This window comes from Atractosteus spatula, chromosome 5, assembly GCF_055471065.1.
Source record: "Atractosteus spatula isolate fAtrSpa1 chromosome 5, fAtrSpa1.hap1, whole genome shotgun sequence".
Lineage (NCBI taxonomy): Eukaryota > Metazoa > Chordata > Actinopteri > Semionotiformes > Lepisosteidae > Atractosteus > Atractosteus spatula.
The window spans coordinates 19,872,618-19,891,468 of NC_142710.1; the positions used below are offsets into that span (position 1 = coordinate 19,872,618).

Genomic DNA, 18,851 nt, shown 5'->3' on the forward strand with positions numbered 1-18,851 from the left:
AGAAATATGGAAACAAATCTAGTATTTGCAAGAATGCTTACAAATACAGGACATACAGGTAGTGGACAAAACAGTGGAAACCCTTGGGTGCACAAAGTATATTGAAAGTATATGGGTGGTGTTAAATAAGCAATAGCATCCCAGCATGCTAAGGGTCATGTACTGTATACAAATTCTGCTCAGGTCTGGTTGCCTATAATTATGGCTAGCATGGCTGCAAAAGGAGACCTCAATGACTTGACAGTGAAAGAGAAATGATTGTTGAGGTGCCTTTTGACAGGAGCACCAGTGACCAAGTGCCTAAAGTGATGTCACATGAAAATCTGAAAGACATCATCAGCAAAGGGCCAAAGTTGGGAGACGCACATAGTCCTAGATTGTGCATTATTTGTGCATTAATTCAAAGTGCAGGGAAAAAGAGGCAAACCACTGCAGATCAATTGACTGTAACCTGGGGCATGAGCAGCCGAAGTCATCAAAAATGGTCTGCCAAGAACTCCACAGAGTTGGATGCCACAGTAAAGTAAGGGTGCACAAAAAGGTTATCACATGTGGCAATGTACTTCTTTGAGTCCATTGGTGCAAAGATAGTAGGCAATGGACTACCGAGCAGTGGAGAAATGTGGTCTGAATAATCGTTCTTTACTGTGTTCTCAAACAAACAAACGAGTACTCTTTGTGCACCAATCTAAAGAACTTTAATGACCTGAGAGATTGGTTCCAACAATGAAGGGTTCTTGTGGTTCTGTAATGTTGTGAAGCACATTTTCCTGGCATGGTTTGGGTGCACTCACTTAGAAGGCAAGGCAAGTTCTAATTGCTACTTAATGGTACTAAGTGATTGTTTTAACCCAGTGTTGCAGCATTTCTTTCCTTTGGGAGGGGAGTCTTCCAGGATGGCAAAGCACAGAGCATGTGTGGTCACCCAATGCGTTGATCAGCTTGACAATTATGTTATCCATATGTCATGGCCTTCTCAGTGTCCACATCCATACCTAACCAAGTATTTAAGGGATATTCCGGAATGACACCTGAGACAGCATTTTCTACCTCCATCAACAAGGCATAAGTTGATTGGTTTTCTCGTTAAAAAATAATAAACTTTATTTTATATAGTGTCTTTTAAAGTTTCTTCTCAAAGGGCTCAAAGTAAAAAAAAACAGTTAAAACAAACGAAAAGATAAAATTAGCACAAAGAAACACAAGTCATTAGAAATCTAGTCAAAGATGCAAGGAGCAAACACAGACACCAATTAAATTACATAAAAGCCTTTCTGAAGAAGAAGGTTTTGGGGCTGGATTTGAATATGCTCAGGGAAGGTGACTCTGTGATAATCTTGGGGATAGAATTTCAGAGCTCTGTGGCATAGCAAGAGAAGGCCCTGTCAAATATAGTGTAAACGAGCTTCAGGGGACAGACAGGAGACAAGAAATCAGGTGAATGCAGATTGCAAGGTGGGGAGTAGGAAGATAACGCTGTAAGTAACATTGCTACATCCCTCCTGCTGGGTGCCAACAGGTTGTACTGTTGTGATCCAATGTCTTGTAAAATGACTTTACATTGGTATTTCCATTTTTTGCCCACTACCTGCATATATAATACATATAAATAATGGTAACCACATAGCTAACTTGCTAACATTAGCATCGTACTAGTAATGCCAATATTATACTATGCCAATATTTGCCAATGCCAATACTATGCCAATATTTTTGTCATGTATTACATGTATTAAATGTATTACTTGTCATGTCCTTATCATGCTAGTAATATGACAATATGAGTTCCATGCTTGTCACTTCCAGCCTAACCCATCTGGGCATCATGGGCTGTCTTGGCAAATCATAAAATAATTTGTGGAAAACTACCTATTAAATAAATATCACATAATAGTACATCTTAAGAGCTTTATGATTTCCTCTTGAATGCTTACAGAAGAGAGATGCTTTCAGACTTTTTATGCTGCCTGGGTGATTGTCATTTGAACCACTTACACTCAGCAAGAAAATTATCTTTGCTTAAAATTTTCTCAAGTGACTGAATCTGAGACAAATACAAATGCATTTGCTCATAGAATAGGAGATGCTTTGTTTCATAGAACAGAATTATTTGAATAGGTAGCAGAAAATGCAAAAGTAACAAATAATACACATATTGCGGTTGGAAACCTAAAACCACATACTGGTCTCCCAGATGTGCTTAATTTCAAAGTAAATCTGCTCTGTTACACAGATGCATACTAGACTAAATCTGCAATCTAACTGTTACTTGGAGGGTGATTTTATAACAAAACCCATCACTTTAGACATACAACCGTAAATTGAATTTGAGAGAAAATTACATTAAGAAACTGCTTTGATGACAGTACCCCTTGAATCTAAACATCACAAAACTATTTCACTACCCCCCATGCAGATTGCATTCTGCATTGGTATGACTGCCTCACTCAAGGTCTTTAGCAACAGCTTGGGTTATAAACTGAAGACAGTACAGAATCAAGTGCTTCATTTGACACTAAGTATCAACATTTATCAGACTCCTCTAAAAAACCAGACTAGTGCAATTCAGAAATTCTCACATACAGTACATCAACTGTTTCTGTAAAGTATTTTTTTTAAACATAAACTCATTTTATATTCATTCATGTGCTTCCTAGGAAGACTGCATCATTGAGGTAGCAAATATTTTGTTATGCAAGGGCATGCTGAAATATGCTGAAACTGAAACCCAAAGTGCTTAATTCAGAACAGTAATCCCTTTGACATTTCACAATAAGACCCATATGCCAAGAGGGGTGAGCTTTATTTGTAAAGATAACATACAGAGCACCCATTTCTTCGTTTTCTGACTCAATTCTAATAGCCTCTCCAAAGTAGTGGAGGGTTAAGGATAAGTCACTAATGAGGTCCACAGAGTAATACCAGCCTCACAGTTAGCTCTGTTTAACTTTTTTCTTTGGTCACTTTACGCTTTAGAATTCAACCACATCAATCTGCGTCACAAGTTATGAAATTTCACATTAACCATAACAAATTGATCTCCACACTGCTCTGTTAATCAATGAACAAGCTAAGTTAAGTTCAGCAAGCAGTGTTTTCAGACTGAAAAGATTAAACCAGGATATCCAAGGTGAGAAGTGAAGCTGTCAAAGACTTAAGAATAGCGCTTGTTATGCTCTGACGTTTATATATTTTAACAAGAATCTAGAACATATTACATTGTCATTACTCCAGGGAGTAATAGCTCATTTCCATATTCCACTGGTTCCGCTGTGTCAGTTTAAACAGAGCTGTAAGGAGGTTTCTAGAGTATGTGTCCCCGATGTATGGAGTACAAAAGATACAGCTAAATAGGGAAACTGCAAATTTCCCCCACGTTCTAAAAAAAAGGCTTTCTAGGTAACTGAAATCAAATTATTAGTTTAGTGGGCTGACTTTTTTCACAAACTGATTTATATTTGCACTTATTTATTCAGCTAGGTATTACTGAAACAGTTTTGGTGACATACTGTATTTTGCCTAAGGCTACTATACATCAGAAGAGTCTCACATGGGATTTGATCCCACAACCTTCCAGACACTTAAATACTGCTCCACACTGCTGCCCCTGCCAGAACTGTTTCATGGGAGGTTGAAGCCTGGGGGGAACCCTCTCTCCTCAAAAAAGCAAACCCTTTGATGAAATGTGCATTATCATAATAACGGTGGGGTAGTGGTCATTCACTGAGCTGTGATGTGGTGGGTCCTCTTTTCCCTAGGCACTTGCAAACACAGACAAACTGACTGGCCACCTTCCTCTTTCGCAATATTAACAACCTTTATGACAGTTACAACTGTACTATGACTGAAAACGTGTGTCACATTTTTCAGGTGGAAAAATAATACCAATGAAAAGATAGTATTTTCTTATGAAAGCCAAGAAAAAAAATTATATTGATAAATGAAAAAAAAAAGTTTTGATTTAAGTGGAATGAAAACCGTAAGAAACAAAATAACCAGATTATTAAAAAATAACATTCCAGAAAGGGTCACCATTCCATTCACTTGAGAAATTGTTCACTGTTTAGGGTGATGTCTGCTGATGAAATACTGTTAACTAAAACAAGTTAAGTAAGTAGATATAACCCGCTGAAGTTCATAGGACTAAGCTGCCACAGATATATTTACTGCACAAGCTCGGAATCTGCTGTAAAAGTAATTTAATAATGTAGTCCTACATATCTTTATGTTAATGCATTATGTTTGATTTTATTTGCTGTGAGCAAAGATAAACAGAAACCAATAGGAAAGCTACCACCTTCTAAATGTTGTGATGGTCATCTGAGAGAAAATGAATAAAAAATAAAAATGCACCTTTGGAAGCTTCAAAGGGTTTATGAAAAGATTAGGGATTGACCTTTTCATGATATTTAGGATTAGTATTGTTGGCAGTACGTTTAGCCTTCATAAGGGCGAGATACTGTTTCTGTCCTTTCAAAGCAAGAGGTAAAGGTCAAACTTCATTCTCAGGAATCCAGGAAACATATAACATCCATCCATTATCTATCAATGCCTCAACCTACAGAGGGCTGCAGTGAACCAAAACTAACCAACACACAGAGGGCTTGAGGCAGGACACATACTTAACAGTTGAAGGGGAACTGCAGTCTCAATTTCTCAGACTGGTTATTAAATCTCAGTAACAAAATCAATTTACAAATTTTGAATTAAGCACAACATGTTGTCACAAACATGCCTTCAAGTTCCCACGAATTGCGACGTAATGTGGCCCTTCTTTCTCACTAGTCACTGTAATGACTATTATGATGTGATGTACAGGAGAATGAGTGCAGGCTGTACAGTAGACATTTCACTGCAGAAATGTTTCAACGTGATCTGCATGCAGAGTACAGTAAGTACAGTAAGTAGTATATGTCGGCAAAACCATCTCGAAGTTGGGAGCAATATTTCTATTGGAATAAAAGAGTTGAATTCACAAGCCTGGTTCTTTACAATTTAATAAGGCTGCATCACATCACTGCAAGCTTTTTGCCTTGTTCTGAATCACAGAACATGGCACCATGCATATCTGGAAATGTTGTCCATTTTGTGATGTAAATTGGAAGTTTTAGAAGTTACAGTGTACATTTGACTTTTATTGTGGTTTGAAATGCATTCATCAATGCTGATTCTTTCTATCCCCAAAATATACAAATGCAGTTCATACAATTTCCCTTTAAGGTAATAGTGCTTTGAAAAACTGTTCACCCTCTTTCAATTATGTCCCATTTTGTTGAATAACAAATAATCTATACCCATTTTTTAAAATCATAAGATTTTAATTTCAACACGCTGACCACATTCATGGGTGAAAAAAGTTAAATGTCAGCAAAACCTGACATGAATATGTTGATGGCATAATGTACAGTATGGTGTTCACAACATTATTAATCCAACAATATTGCTGTGAGCTCCAGTCATATTGGGCAAGAATCCCCTTTTTGTACCACTACAGAAGCACAGATACTAACAATGTAGAATGACAGCACAATCAATGTAGAATTGTTCCACAAAGGCAGATGAACAAGAAAATAAAGGAAGGTCTTTATTCTGTATTAATGTAAAGCACACTTTTGGCACTGTGGTGAGATACACAGATCTGGGGTCAGTTTGGCAAGTCAGGATATCTGCAATGTTTGAGACCCATGACCTAATGGAGGCAGACAGCAACCGCAAAACAGAATAGTCACATTTACTTCCTGGAAGTCCTAGAGCCTTGAGGCTTACTGAGTGCACACAAGGAAATGAATAAGTCAGGGCATGTACTGTAGCAAAGAAACCCTGTGTTGATCCAAGGGGTGACTGAAGTTTATAGAGAACAGTCTCCATAGTGGGAGACAGATGTGTGCTGTCTTGTGGTGAAAATGATAGCTTTCAGCGGCGCTGATAGTAAAAGAAGAGTAAGTACTTGAAGTCGTGTAAAGCTCCTTGGCCAAAGCTGGTTGAAGAGAAAGAAAAGTCTGTAGGTTAGCTGCAGGCAGTAGCCAAACACCTTGCGAAAGATCAGCTAGCAAAGAGGCCACCCTCTGTTAAGATCCTGGGCCTCTCTATCCTGTACAGGGATCACACCTTCTACTGAATTTTTAATATATACAGTATGATATATATATATACATTCAATTAAATGTAAAGGTTAAGTGTCCCCAAGAAATTTGATATTATTAAATAGTTAAAAACATTCTTCAAATGTCTAAACACCTTATTCTAAACCTTCTAAAATTGCATTACAGCTCTTTTCAATCATTAAGGAAGTCAAATGCAGTTAGAAACAACTTAGGAGTCCTACTGAATTTGAGTCCTGACCTTTGTGGCTGAGCTTGAGATGAAGATGTGAAACTGCTTGCAAAATGCATTTTGTTATTCATAATTGGACATTGGAAAGCTTACAATCACCTGACAACTGCTGGTTATATCAGCTAGAAAAAAAAGAAAAGAGAAGATGAAAAGGTCTTGGCTTGTTTAAACAGCTAAAAAAAAAACTCTTTGTCAACTGAATCATGTAAGAACTGAAAAAGATTTCATTAGCTGGGAGCACGGACATAATCCACGACAGACAAATACTGAAAGCTTTCTTTTAAGTGAAGTATTGATGGAAATTACTATATCAAAAAGCATATTTAAATAGTAGAACAATTGGTATTTATTAATGATAAGTAAATGGGTTTCAAGTGATTCTGTATAATGTCACAACCCTGAAGATTTTCTCCTATGGCAGGCAGCCACCATTAAATAGTCCATAGAGAACATTGAATCACTGAAGGTAGGAATAACCTCCATGAAACAGCAGTAAGAGAAAGAATTTACAGTAGTTGCCATCCTCGGAGAGAACAGATCCATAATCAAATTAGACTTACCCCTGTAGCAGCCATAACCACAATATCTCAACCCACAGGGCATTTCTCTATAATAAAACCTTGTAAAATAGTTTATGGCTGTTGGGCAGTCAATTTCCTATTAAAAAAGTACTGGTGACCAGCGTAATTTAAGAAAGGAGAGACAAATTATATACAGTAAATTCAGAAAATACCATATGTTCATTTCTTTTACTGCATTTAGAAACATCTCTGTTGATGTAATACCCGTTGAAAATGTTTTACTTTGCATGTTTTGGCTCCATGAATCAACAGGAAAACTACTTTCAGGCTGTCTCTACGGTGGATTCCTTGCAGGAATTTTTTTTATCATTGTTCTTTAAGCTAGTCACTGGGTCCTTGGTCAACACCAGCATTTGAGTGCCATGGCCACCTTTCCCCTAATACTCACTGCCCACAATTTGTAGTTTCCCAGTTACGTAAAAGTAAATTTTAGAGTAATTATGTTTTAGCTAACCTGACGCTGGATTTTTCTCTGCAGTCCTGGTGCTTCCCTGCTCTGTGGAGACTCCAACCCACAGTCTCTTAACCACAACCCAGAGCTAAGCTCATTCCGGAACCAAGCACCCAGCCTAAGGTGACACCCAAGACCTAACCAACCACAACCATAAACCATACAATCATAAACCGGAGACTGAACACTTCACTGTAAACCATCAGGAGACGGCATACCAACAACCAATCAGAAAACACACACCTATACCCATAAACCATAATCCATTACCCATTTAACCTTAACGACAGGTTAAACTGAATAACAGTCTGTCATCTTTTTAACCAGGTGTTTTCTTTTTAGTACAACCCCATCCTGGATTATTGGTAACCTCGTATCCCTTTCCAGGGAAATTCTCAGCTAAGACCAGGGCTCCTCTTTCCAGGTGACCAATCACCAAGAGTACTCCCATGCCATTGTGACCTAAGGGCTTCAGCTCATGGGGTCCCTCACAACTGCCTCTACACATATTGGCAAAATGCACTATAAGGAAACCCTTCCACAGTCACCACAGGTTGACAGCAAACTCTGATAACCCCAATCCCCTCCAATGTAACTGATAATCTGACATCCAAGTAGCCCCCTTAAAGGGCAGAGAAAAATAGTATTTCTTTCAGTTTTAAACCAATCATCAAACCAGTTATACAGTACAAACCTAAACCTTTAATAACTAGGTGTAATAGCGATGTACTGATCCTGTTTGAATGGAGTGTTAGCTTTAACCCAAATCTGCTCTCCTGACATATAAATTATAATTCTTAATTGCAAACAGGTTACATTCCCCCAAACCTAGTGGCAGCTGACACAGTTTCCACCTAAGAGTTACATTTCCCATATTGACCACAGGGCATAGCTGGCCTTCCTTACTGTTTGGAGTTAACCTCATGGGGAGAGATAACCTTTGTTCCTCCTCACCTGGTCTTCCCTTCCATATCAGAGCCAATCTGCTCCTGGGAGAAAGCTCTCCTGATGGTGACTAGACATCCCTCAGAAGATCCAATTATGTCTTAACCCAAGAGTCATGTCTTAACCTATCCTGTCTGCCTACAGCAGCCAAGAGAATACTACTCTCTCAAATCTGAGAGATGTTAAACTGGGCAACATTTTCTCTCTCTTGCCAAGAAGCTGATGTTAATGTCCAAGTCTATACAGATGTGTGTGTATCTCCTTCTCTGTGTGCCTCTGCCTCGACCATTTAAAACAGACCACCTAATAAGCAATAGCTACAGCAGTGTCCTATGCTGCACCCATGTGCCAATGCAAGCACTAAATTTAAAACTGCATGCACAACAACAGCTGCTCATACAATACAAAATTATGCACCTTTTATCACTAATGTCAGAGAAGTGCTCCTGAGTATTAGTAAGGTTAAACTCTCATAAATCTTACAATTGTCTTTATCTGGAGGGAGCTGCTTGAAAAAATGATACAAGAGGACATCATTGGTTAAGTATTTAAACCACTTACTTAGACAAAAGCATGAAAAATAAACCTTTAAAGGGAACTGTGGGGGCAATACAAAACTAAATAAGTAGTGAAATACACTGAAAGGAATCGTTATACTAAATCCATCCATCCATTTTCTAACTGCTTTATCCATTTCAGGATCATGGGGGAAGCTGGAGTTTATTCTAGTACACAATAAGGATGCAAGGCTAGATATAACTTGGATGGGATTCCAGTCCATCACAGAGCACACACAGACACAAACACACACACCCAGGGCCAATTTTCCTAGAAGCCAATTAAACTACCAGCATATGTTTGCAATGTGGGAATGAGGAAATCTTATGTCCCCTATTAAATATTAATATTTTAATATAATGGCAGGTAGTGGATCCTTTGCCTGCTACTGTTACTTGTCAGTTACGTGATATACTGTACAGGAATCAGCAACTGTGGTTCATGTCAGCTAGCAAATCGTGGTACCTTTTACTCTGTCTTCCCCAGTATCACTCAAATTGTGCTCTGTGAAATTTCTTTCATTAGTTTTTTAGTTTTACAGGGCTGTTCAAGATGATGCACTGCTAGATGACATATATTTCAGCTGATGTTCTCTTTAGTACTAGGCAGATTCCTGGCTCTTGATTACTGTAAGGCATTAATGACTAACAATATCACTCACTGTCTTTGAAAATTAATCATTTATTGAACCAGGAAACTAGCATGTGGGCTAATAATTAAAATTCTACATTGAGAGAAGTCTCCCACTACAGTGCCTGCCAATGGTTCAGTTGAGTCATTCTCATTATGTTGTCTTTTGGCTTAAATGTAGATCTGCCATTTTACTTGATTACAAACCTAAGGCTGTATATACCATACTGGAGCTCAATTAAATAAATTCATTAACCGATTTACAAAAACTGAAACACAGCGAAATTCTTACTTTTACCGGAAAGTATGAAAAAATATAATGAAAAATATCACTAAGGAGACCTTGGTGCTAATGCAGCTGATGTACATTCATTAGATCTGGCAACTAGCTTTTGTTTGTATAGTCTCCTTCATATGCTTCATTTCCCACTGAAGAAGCAAAAATAATTTAATGTTACTATCCACAGCATAATTTATAACGGACATAAACCTCTAATAAGCACTGCACTAATGCAAAATGGGTGTCTAACAATATTATTTAATAGAGTCCATAAAATGATTGTATCTTTTTATTTACTATACTGTAGACAGTACATATAAACATTGTTCTGTTTTAAAGTGTGTTGAAAGAAGACACTTTCTAACAGAAAGGGAACTATGGTAATTCTGGTTATATAGTAATTGTAATTCTAAATAGGATGGTAAAAACATATTTTTCTCAGTAATTTTGTTTTCACAGTTATCACTGAACTTTTTCAGTTTCATTTAGCGGTGCTATAAAAATATGTAAATAACTATTAGATTAAATCCACCTGATACACATTCATTAGCTTTTACAATACTATAATCAAACTGAGCCGACTTTACCATGAACACTGTACAATAAAAGGCTTGAGAACCAATACCCAGCAATCTGCAGCAGGAAATTATAACCTTTCTTTCCCTCTCAAATCTTTTATTTTCTGTTTTGTCATCCACAGCATAATTGATTATTTTTTAGTTTACAGCATCTAATGCAGCACTGCATAGATTTGTAGAAATGAATGTCAGAATTTAATATTAAATTGTTAAACTTGACGCAACCTCTACACCTTTACAACAGCTTATTAAAAAGCAGAGCAAATTTTGAATTGTCTTGACTATGGTTATCCAGCTGAAACCGATAAGTCTGGATTTTTTTCAGTCTGATCTAGGATATTAGCACAGAGTGAGCCTTCCCTGCACTTTGAATAATACAACAGACAGCAAAAAGAAAGACAGTACAAGATGTTTTAATCTATTAAATCTATTAATTTAATAGTACTTCATTGCATTTATACCTTGCTTTCCATCTTAAAGGATCCCTATCCATTTCACATATATGCAGGTTTCCATTTTATTCACCACTGAAGTACAGCAGCCATCTGGCTGACACACCACAGGAGTCCCAGTGCAAACTTGATCAAATGGAGAGGTTAGAAATTGGTTAGAAAGTGGAATTATAGAAGAATATTAGGCAGGCTAGGTTGTGCAAGTCCAAGGTGAAATTTAGCCAAGACAGAGTTTAACAATTCTACTCCCATGAAAATTCTCATGTGATCTTTGGTGAGCAAGGAAGTAGTGATCTGAAGGACAGCTACTCCCTGTTTACCATTCTAGGGTATTGTTTTTTTTTTTAATTCTGGTCTAGAGGCCACATATACACTTACAGAAGCCACCTTGCTTTCATTAGAGGTTTCCCATCTCAGTACTGACCAGGCCCAGACGCTTAGATTTTGTGGTCTGATGAGATTAAACTATGCAGTGGTAATGATTCTATATTGATAATATTAATCAATTAGATTTTTTATAATAACCAATGCCAAAGGAAGTTCATTGAAACAATTAATAGAGTTATAGACTTACAACAAAGACGGCTATTACAATGCTCATGAGCGAACTGCCAAGGTTAAACATTGCAGTTAAACAAGGCAGACAGAATTGGGCATAGTCCTGTACTTTCTACTTTATGTCAGATAACATTAGTATCTCTTATATTTCATACAGTACAGTATTACAGTAAGTATTACAGTATATTCTTTTATCTGACTTTTTTAGTCTAAATTTAACATTCCGGATGCAAAGCATAAATGTATGGACAACTTATTTTATCAGAACAACTGTTCCATTATACGTTTTGAATAGTATTCAGTTTCTAAGCACATATAGTACTGCAGGAAAATCAAACTAATGACAATAATTCAAGTATTGATATTTTCAACTACTGAAAAAGATATGTGGATGTGAATTCTCAGAGAAATTAAAAACAATCAGAAATCACTTTTCGTTATGTGGAGAGGAGGTTTAAAATTTTCCTGATCAGGGCAGAAAATATTATGAGAACATCCTACAGTACATCTTCATAGGGAGTCTATGTTATTGACCTTGTGATAAATAGAGAGTGATTAGCTTGTAGTGTGCATGGTTGGACTCCCATTTCCAACCACTGCCCCAGGTGCACTCCTGAATCCCCAGTTCAGACAGCCCAAGTGAATGGCACATCCTCTATGCCAAAAGAACAATGCCTTATCATGGGGAATATGAATGCTCATTGCAGTCTCACTGTACTGCAAGGCACCTATTAACACTCAACATTGTATGTTCTTTTTTGAATAACATTAGTTCATTTTAGCATCTTTAAATAAATCATCTCAAATTCAAGAAAATTAGCAAACCCAAACGGACAGAAAAAAAACGATCATAAAAGTAAAATTCAGGTTATACTAAAAAAAAACAATTTGGCTGAAAGCCTGATTTATTTCAAGAGCTTTTAGGCTCTTTTACTCATAGAGTGTAGATGAACAGTGGGAAGACACAATGAACTAGAATCAGCTGAACAAAGGTAGCATGGATGACAGCAAAAACAAAACTTATTGGACCGACGCAGAGGAGCCAAGTCATGCATAACTTTGAGCATATGTAAAGGGATTTCATTATCAACTCCGAACCTCTCAGGAAGCCAGTGCAAGGACTCCAATACTGGATTGATGTGATTACTTCAGCTTGACTAAAAGAGGATCTTAGCTGCCAAGATGCCATAACTTTATATTATAACTTCATAAAAATAACATTATAACAATGTAATAACATTATAACTTCTTAAGAGTACTTTTAGAAACTTGCAAGAAAGATATTATAATAATTATAATAATAATTATAATCAAATGCTAAAAAAAATACATGAATCAGTGATTCCATTACAAAACACAGCAAAGATTCAGCATGGTAATATTTCTCCCATAAATAAATTCAAAGTCTCAAGAATATTTTGCACTTGAGGTTCAAAAGTTAATCCAGGATTGAAAACTATCCCCAAATTCTTCATTTTGTATTTAAATGCAAGGTTTTATATAACTTGATGGGAGGAACACAGTAACATGACTACAGTCTTATGACTATTAAGATGTTAATATTTGTGACATCCAGGGTTTTTTTCAGGTTTATCAGGTTTAGTGTGGACATCCATTTAAGCATCTGCATAAAATTAGTAATTTAGTCCAAGTCACTTTAGTATTTTAGTATTTGACTAAAGGCTAGCATATAAATACTAAATACAATAGTTAATGGCCCAGTATTGAGCCTGGTAACCAACCTAAAAAAAAACACCAAGAACTACCAAGAACAAAAAAAATTAAATATTTAGCAAGTTAAACATTTAAACCATTTGAGGGCAGTAACAAGCAAAGTAGGAAGTAGAATGGCATGATTTACAGCACTGAGATCTAAGAGTGCTCTAATCTAAGTGCACCTGAATAAACTGCCATAAGGAGATGATTAGCTACTTTAACAAGAGCAGTTTCAGTGTAATGTATTTGTCTAAAGTCAGATTGAAAGGGTTCAAAAAGTGCGTTTACAGTCAGAGCATGTGTTGAAATCATTGCATAAAAGGCAAGTTAAATATGCATTGAAAATTAATTAGATTAATTAGATTATCCAAAGTCATATTAGACTTTTTATGCACTGGTATAACAGCAGTGGTTTTCAAAGAAAACAGCACTACGCCAGTGGTCAGAGTGGCATTTATTATGTTAAACACCAGAGGGAAAGGACAGAGCAATAAGAGCAAATAAAACAAAGGGAATGAAATCCAGCAAAGAGGAGGCAGATTTAATCTGTGATACCAGTTCAGCAAGGCATGCAGAACTGAACTGTAAAGTGAGAAAGAGGCGACCCAGCAAAAGCCGGGCATTCAAAGAGGTAGTGCAGTATTAGTTTTGCAAAGAAGAAAGAATCTTATGCAGATGTTAGCAAGCATAGTTGTGAAAAACTCTTGCAGCAATGAGATGAAGTAGGCATTGTGACAAGATAATTAGGTATCTTAACTAGCAATTGAATAATAGTGGAAAAACATTTATCCAAGATGTTTTGATTATTCTCAACAGCTGGATCTTGCACTTGCTGCAGAACACCTATATTCAACCATGCAGTCCTCCCATGACTGAAGATGTGCACTCAAATCAGAAACTCACCACCTACACTCTGGTTTATGGGAAACTGCATTCACAGGGAGCAGGTGTTCAGTTTACCAAGAAAAACAGCCAATACGCCCGAGTTTTAACAATGGCCAGGTTAAGTGCAATCAAATGAAAGTAATACAATCCTGTGTTCAGGGCATGTGATAATTTAAGGGAGGGCCATATTTACATCATCTACTTCAGTGCTTCAAAAAGTGACTGCTTGATAATGGATCTTAGTTAATTTAGGAATTCATTTCTCTTTCCACCAAAGTGTGACTTTGGTCTCTTATAGCATCATAAATGCAGCACCTTATAGGAATTCCTACCGCACTTATTGACAAATTTTTAATCTATTTTAGTATTTGCTAAATTCTTTGAAACAGGTTTCCAATAACATGCATTTTTGTTTCTTGGGGAGCTAAGAATTTGCATCATGCTTTGATAACAAAGCAGATTGGAAGAGTCTCACCAGCCCATCTCTCACCGTTAAGGGCGCAGGAACACCTGGCTAATGTGTCCACAGACAATAATTAACAATTGACTCACTCCTGTGTTCAACAGACATTGCCACTCCTGCTATGCCTGTGTATTGCTATAAACTATGACCTTCCACTGGTGTGTAGGACATGGCATTAATTCAAACTCTAATCTAGGGCCTTTCATCTCTCGTGTTTCTGTCTGTTATGCATTGATCAATCAACAGGCAAGCCTTCCTTGTTATGAGAATCACATATTCACATGTTTTTCGTGAGACTACATGTTGCTCTGTGCCTATGCCCAGTGAAAACAAAACAACACACTGTATACTGGCTCTACAATGTTTTTCTGAGATGTCTATAATAGCTGTACAGTAATATAAGCAACATGAAACATTTATCAAATATTTACTATGAGTAATGAAACAACAAATGTAAATATGTAAAAGAAGCTTAATCTACAAAAAGTTTCAACTTGGTTGGTTCTAGTTAGTGCTCTAAGAGCAGAAAATGTGATCTTTGAAAGGAAGTGGCACCTGAGGGCTCAGCTCATCTTCATGCTGCTGCACGATGTACAACACTTTTTGAAACTCATGTCTGCATATTAATGATTTTAAATTAACTTCTAGAATGTTAAAAAGTAAAAAGAAACAGGACATGAAAAAAAACTGAAAACAGGTGTAGGTGAACATTCTTAAACTACAGGAGGTAGGCCTTCAGGGAGATGCATGTCTTATGGTAGAGAATTGGTTTATAAATGAAAAATAAAAGTATAGATAGGAGGTGTCCCGCCCAGGGTGTATTTTGCTTTGTACTCATTGTTTGCAGGATAGGCTCTGGCTTTGCCGCAATATTGTACTGGATAAGGTTTTTAGACAATGGATGAATGATACTTAGCCATTGATGTTTAATGTAGACAAGTGCAGGGTATCACATGCCTGTAGCAAAACCATAAACTATAGATACAAAATGGGTACAATACCTACTGTACAAGTAGTTACTTATCAAAAATACTTGACACATCATTTACATCTTCTAGAAAATGTGGGAAAAATACAATTCTAACAAGATGAATGGTCAAAAATGTAAACTTCATATCAAAGGATGTTATGTTAGAAAACATATTTATGTCTTTCTATATGAGTCCAGAGAAGAGCATTCAGAGGTATTGTGGGAGTCAAAGGAATATCCTACACTGACAGAATGGAAGCATTTTAGTCTTTAGAACAGAGAAGACAAACAGGACCTAACACAGTTATTCAAAATTCTCAAAAGCATTGACAAACTCAACTCAGTGGAATTCTTCAGGATCAATACTGAAACACAAACCAAAGAGAAAAAGGGGAAGCTATGTGAAAGTAAAAATTGAGTGTTACCAAAAGGTTTTGGGGAGAATGGAACAAGCTACCAAGACACACTGTCGAATCTGACAACCAGGCTTCTTTCATAAAATGAGATCCCTGGATCAATAACTATGAAACAGGCCAGAGATGTGTGTGTTTTTTTAAATCAAATACAGTAGTAACATTATAACATGAAATCTACATTCAATAATTACCAGCACAGAGTAAATTTAAAATACACTAACCTGTTTTTCTAAAAGCAGTCTCAAACAAAAGTGTTTATCCCACATATAAAGCTAATGTTTTTTTTTTACTAGATTGTAATTTCCCTTAATTAGCATCGCTATTCTCCTTAAACCTCTGATAGGTAGGTTATCATGAGTTACAGATATGCACACTACTATAATCAGGTTTAATCAGATTGTAGTTATTATCATCACTATTTTCATCATTACAAATCTATTTTGCTGTTTTCTGGACCTCTGAAAAACTGAAATGCAATTATGCTGCTTATATAAATCTGACATGTATAAAAAATGCAATCAAAGAATTAGAATTTCCAATAAAAATAAACTCTCATCCCTTTTCATCACTCAATCAATAATGACTATTCAGCAACCAATAACCTAGATTTAATGAAAAGAAAAAAAAGCTATTGAAGCAGTAAGAATGGACTGGTCTGCATCAAACATCAAATATTCAATTTTGCTAAGAATGTCTATAAATGAACTTAGTGAGAACATGGTACTATTCATTCTAAATATTAACTTATTTCACTTTGTATGTTAACAACACATTGATTTTGACCTTGATAAATATAAAAATCACAATTAACAGATTCTACCTTTTACAAAATAAAAAACCTTTCAATTTCAAGATTTTTAAGTTCTCTTTCTTAAATTATTTTTTCACCACTTCGTTCAAATACATTCAAAAAACCTTTGAATTTCCAATGTTGAAATTTCCATTTAACTCCTGTAATATACAGTAGGACACAGCGATAAATGAGTAATGTAATTTGCATTTTATTTTCTATGCACTATATCTGTTCTGAACTAATTCTTTGATACTGAACTGATTCTTTGGTTGTAAGTAGAAAAATGTATGTATAGCTTTATAAAGCTCTGTTTTTTCAATTTATTCTAATACATTTTGACATTGCTTTACATAATAGTTTAAAAATGTACAGGTACTTCTCTGAACTAAATTAAATCTATTTCTCCTACTGACACAGATATGAGGAGATATTTTTTCAGAGAGTCAGATATGCAGTAAATTGCTGTCTCTTTACATAGCCTAGATTATTATAATAATTCTTACCTGTATTCCTCTTGGGTGAAGATTGGAATCACTGAAGGCTGCAGAACAGTAATTTCAACAAGGGTGCTGTTGGACTTTACAGGCTCCCCATCATCATAGGCTATAACAACCAGCTTAAAGAAATGCAGAATGTTTAGACTTCTAAAACAAGAAAATAAAGGCTTTTTTAAAAATTATTTACAATGAAGAATAGAAAGCACCTTCTACTTCTTAACATTTTGTTATAATGTACAGTACAGCAACATTGTAAAAACACCTTATATTAATTACCCTGCAAAATATATATCAATAATAAAAAATCATCGGATAAGCTTAATGATGTTTTTATTCTTGCATATTGTACAAATCAGGTTTCCTGGTAGAATAAACGTTTGTGCTCTGTTTTCTCAACATCTATGAAGCTATATTAACATTTCTCTTTACCTCTTATCAGAAAATAAACCAACAGTGGAATCTATGTAGCAAAATAATTGAATTAAATTACATAAAATCAAAGGAAATTAAAATAATAACACTCACTTTGAATGTTACACTGGGTTCTTCATTGAGGTTGACCCTTGTAATTACCCTTCCTGTGTTTTCCTCCACATCAAAGATACTGCCACTGTATGGAGACTGTCCTAAATCCACTCTGTATCGGACCCGGCTTGCTGGTGTGCCCTGTGAAATATAATACGATTTTATTGTAGGGAGCACTGAATTCATGCTCGCGTCACTCACAAGGTGTACTTTCAGGTATCTAATTTTAAATAGTTCAGGTGGGGAGCTGTGTCAGCACGCGTAGGCGGAAAAGGAACAAGTAATGGGTTTATTCCATGCTGAAAAGAGAAGAAAGAAGAAGGTGTGAAGGTGTGAAGAAGGCACTACGGCTGAAACATTGTGTTTTCTTTCTTCTCTTTTCAGCACTGAATAATTATTACTTGTAATTTACAAGATACACATTCCACATTCACAAGCCTTCAAAAATTAATGACGGGGGTTCCTTCACACTTTCACCATCTGTGGCATCAGATCACACAGATCTCCTAGTGTTGTGTACAAGGAGGCTGTGTCATCTGATATAGAAAATGGCAATATCAATTCAGAAAAGGATAAAAAATCTTGTTTTCCTTCAGTAAAACCTAAAATTAAAAAGATCAAGAACTTTCATGTAAGATGACACATGCCTTGAGATTAAATTTTGTTTTCATTTGCACTGCTGAGATTGGTTTTAATCCTGTTGAACTTGCATCTCTCGTTTTTGCTCCCGTTCAGACACTATTGACATAAATTTGAAGTATCTGAGGCGGCGACCCTGCTGGAATTTACCAATAAAGCTTGTGTGATGTAGAGGTGTCAAAAAAGTGGCTCATGGCTGAAGATTCCCCTGAGGCACTGGGTTCAAATAAATCCTGCTGCTGACAGCATAAATGCAGCAGTAAACTGCCCTGGCTTCTCAGGGACTGTGTGAGATCTAACCGATAATTGATTTGCTTATTATGAAAGCTGTGTAAACACTAAATAAAAGAGATGGCTGAGTAAAGCTTTCAACAGAAAAAAATATGCAGTGCTCTAAGATGCAGTATTTAAATAAACTAAAGACAAAACAGAAAATGGATAAGTCCTACAAATCTGGGATATTGTTTAACAGCTGGTGATTAAACACCCACCTCCCTATAACACAACATTGGGCAGCAATAAACATATTACTCAGATTACTCAGAGTTTCTGAGATACAGCTGCATTATTTTAAAGCTCAA

At 36.2% G+C, this 18,851-nt stretch overlaps 1 protein-coding gene across 1 annotated transcript in view; it reads right to left on the reverse strand.

The window, feature by feature from the left end:
* pcdh15b (protocadherin-related 15b) overlaps window positions 1-18,851 on the reverse strand; it is a 190,866-nt gene that overhangs the window by 40,962 nt on the left and 131,053 nt on the right. Inside the window, exons 21-22 of the mRNA XM_088915772.1 lie at window positions 17,632-17,772; window positions 17,113-17,225 (exon numbers count right to left, since the gene is read on the reverse strand). Of these exons, the coding sequence (XP_088771898.1) occupies window positions 17,113-17,225; window positions 17,632-17,772 (254 nt within the window). The remainder of the gene's footprint in view (window positions 1-17,112; window positions 17,226-17,631; window positions 17,773-18,851) is intronic.